We start from the raw sequence: 2,150 nt of genomic DNA, 5'->3' as shown, positions 1-2,150 counted from the left end.
TAATTTTTCAAAAAGAATATTTAAAATTAAAATAATAGTTACTCCGTAACATGTCGGCCCCTTTGAGCGATCTAAGTTCGAAACTGTAATATTATAAATTATTATAAGATATTCGAAAAAAAATTAGACAAATCTCGATGAAAGTCGCGTTGTTTGATACCAATTTAAATAGAAGCTAAGAATTGAATAACTTGAGAGACAACCCATTAAATATTTCCATTGACAGTAATTCTATATTAAAAAATATTCGTAAACATGTGACAACAAATAAATGCGTATACTCGTACAATTCCGTCTCGGCCAGGATGCATCTCGATAATGCGAGCAAGATGCCATTTCATCGGAGGGAGGTTGTCTTCTTTTACGACTACGAGTCGTCTGATTTTGATGTCTCCTTGATTCGTGGCTGAATGCCACTTGCTGCGAGAGATGAGCTCATTAAGATACTCCTTATGCCACCTTTCCCAAAAGTGTTGTCGCATCTGCTGGGCGACTTGCCAGCAACTTAACCTGTTGGCTAACGTGTGACGTAGATCGTCTTCAGGTAAGCTAGTCATAGAATTACCCATAAGGAAGTGTGCTGGAGACAAAGGAAGTAAATCGTTGGGATCGGAAGAAAGTGGAGTCAAAGGGCGGGAGTTGAGGATGGCTTTGACTTCCACGACGTACGTGTGAAGTTGTTCATACGTCAAAAGAGAGTTTCCTGCTATTCTTGTGAAATGGTGTTTAAATGATTTGACTCCGGATTCCCAGAGACTCCCAAAATGTGGCGCTCTGGGAGGTATGAAATGCCAGGTAACTTCTTTCTTCGAAAGATACTGCTTAACACTTTCGCTCTGTTCCAGTGAGCTTACTTGTCTGTATAATTCCCCTAGTTCGTTACTCGCGCCTACGAAATTATTTCCGTTGTCTGAATGCATCGAAGAAGAGAGTCCTCTACAAGGAAAAAGCGTTTTAAGCAAGCGGGGAAGGCTTCTGATGTTAGATCGCTGGCAAGTTCCAAATGAACTGCCTTTGTAGCGAGACATACGAAAATGGATACATATGTCTTTATTTCAGTACGATTTTTATGACGATGCTCCTTTGTGAAAAAAGGTCCGCAATAATCGACACCCACATGAATGAAGGGCCGAGTGAACATTGCTCGGTTTTGTGGTAAGTCACCCATCGGATAATTAACTTCGCGAGGTTTTGCCCTAAAACATTTTACGCATTGTCGTATCACGTGCCGAGTAGAATTTCGCCCATCCAGTGGCCAATACATTTCGCGAACCCCATAGAGTGTGGCATTGACTCCTGCATGCAACCGCCGTAAGTGTTCATCTCGAATAATAGTTCTTGTTCTATGATTATTTTTCGGAAGGACTATAGGGTGCTTTTGGGACTCAGGAAGAGCCGATCTGTTCAGCCTACCCCCTACCTTGATTATGCCTTGATCTAAAAAAGGGTAAAGACAAAGAAGTGCACTGTTTCGATTGAGATTTTCCTTTTTTGATAATGAGACCAGCTCGTCAGGAAATGTATCGGCTTGAATTTTTCTGATGATTGTATTGCGAGCTGAATTTAATTCGTCGCTTGAAAGTGGCCCTTGAAATCTGGAAGCTTTACTCTTAATTTTTATGTTCATAAAAAATCTTAAACAATAAGCAACAATTACTTGAAGTTTTTAAAGGTACTATACCTTGAAAAAAGATCAAACTCTTGTCGAATAACCTTGAGAGATACATTTTCTGATAGCTGAATCTCTGACTTTTCTTGTGATTTGAAATCGAACTGAGGCCACACGTCCTCATCCTTAATAAACCATTCTGGACCACGCATCCAGAGAGAATTATTTTAAAAATCTCGTGAATTCTGTCCGTGAGAAATGAAATCCGCGGGATTTTCATGTGTACGCACGTGACGCTAATTCTTAGACTCAGTAGTTGTTTGAATCTCCGCAACTCGGTTGGCAACGAATGTGGGCAACGTATGTGGCTGGGTGTTTATCCAATTCAAGACAATGGTTACGTCTGACCAAAAAAGAGTCTTTGTGAATTTAATTTAAAGCGAGCGAACTATCGCGATGTACAATTGTGCAAGAAGAGTAGTGGCGCATAACTCTAATATTGGCAAAGTCTTGGTTTTTATTGGAGCGACACGCGATTTTG

General features: G+C 40.3%; 1 protein-coding gene across 1 annotated transcript; it reads right to left on the bottom strand.

Moving 5' to 3' along the window:
• Positions 1 to 236: 236 nt before the first annotated feature.
• Positions 237 to 1,028, bottom strand: LOC117180515. Its single transcript, XM_033373013.1, has one exon. The coding sequence runs from the start codon at positions 1,026 to 1,028 to the stop codon at positions 237 to 239; it is 792 nt and encodes a 263-aa protein (XP_033228904.1).
• Positions 1,029 to 2,150: the final 1,122 nt, after the last annotated feature.

This window comes from Belonocnema kinseyi, chromosome 9 (assembly GCF_010883055.1).
Source record: "Belonocnema kinseyi isolate 2016_QV_RU_SX_M_011 chromosome 9, B_treatae_v1, whole genome shotgun sequence".
In the NCBI taxonomy this organism is placed as follows: domain Eukaryota; kingdom Metazoa; phylum Arthropoda; class Insecta; order Hymenoptera; family Cynipidae; genus Belonocnema; species Belonocnema kinseyi.
Note: the sequence above shows the minus strand (reverse complement) of the source record. Positions and strands in the feature narration are given on the sequence as shown.

Excerpts from the sequence above, each read along its gene's own strand:
- LOC117180515 (XM_033373013.1), bottom strand. The coding sequence starts at position 1,028 with ATGTCTCGCTACAAAGGCAGTTCATTTGGAACTTGCCAGCGATCTAAC.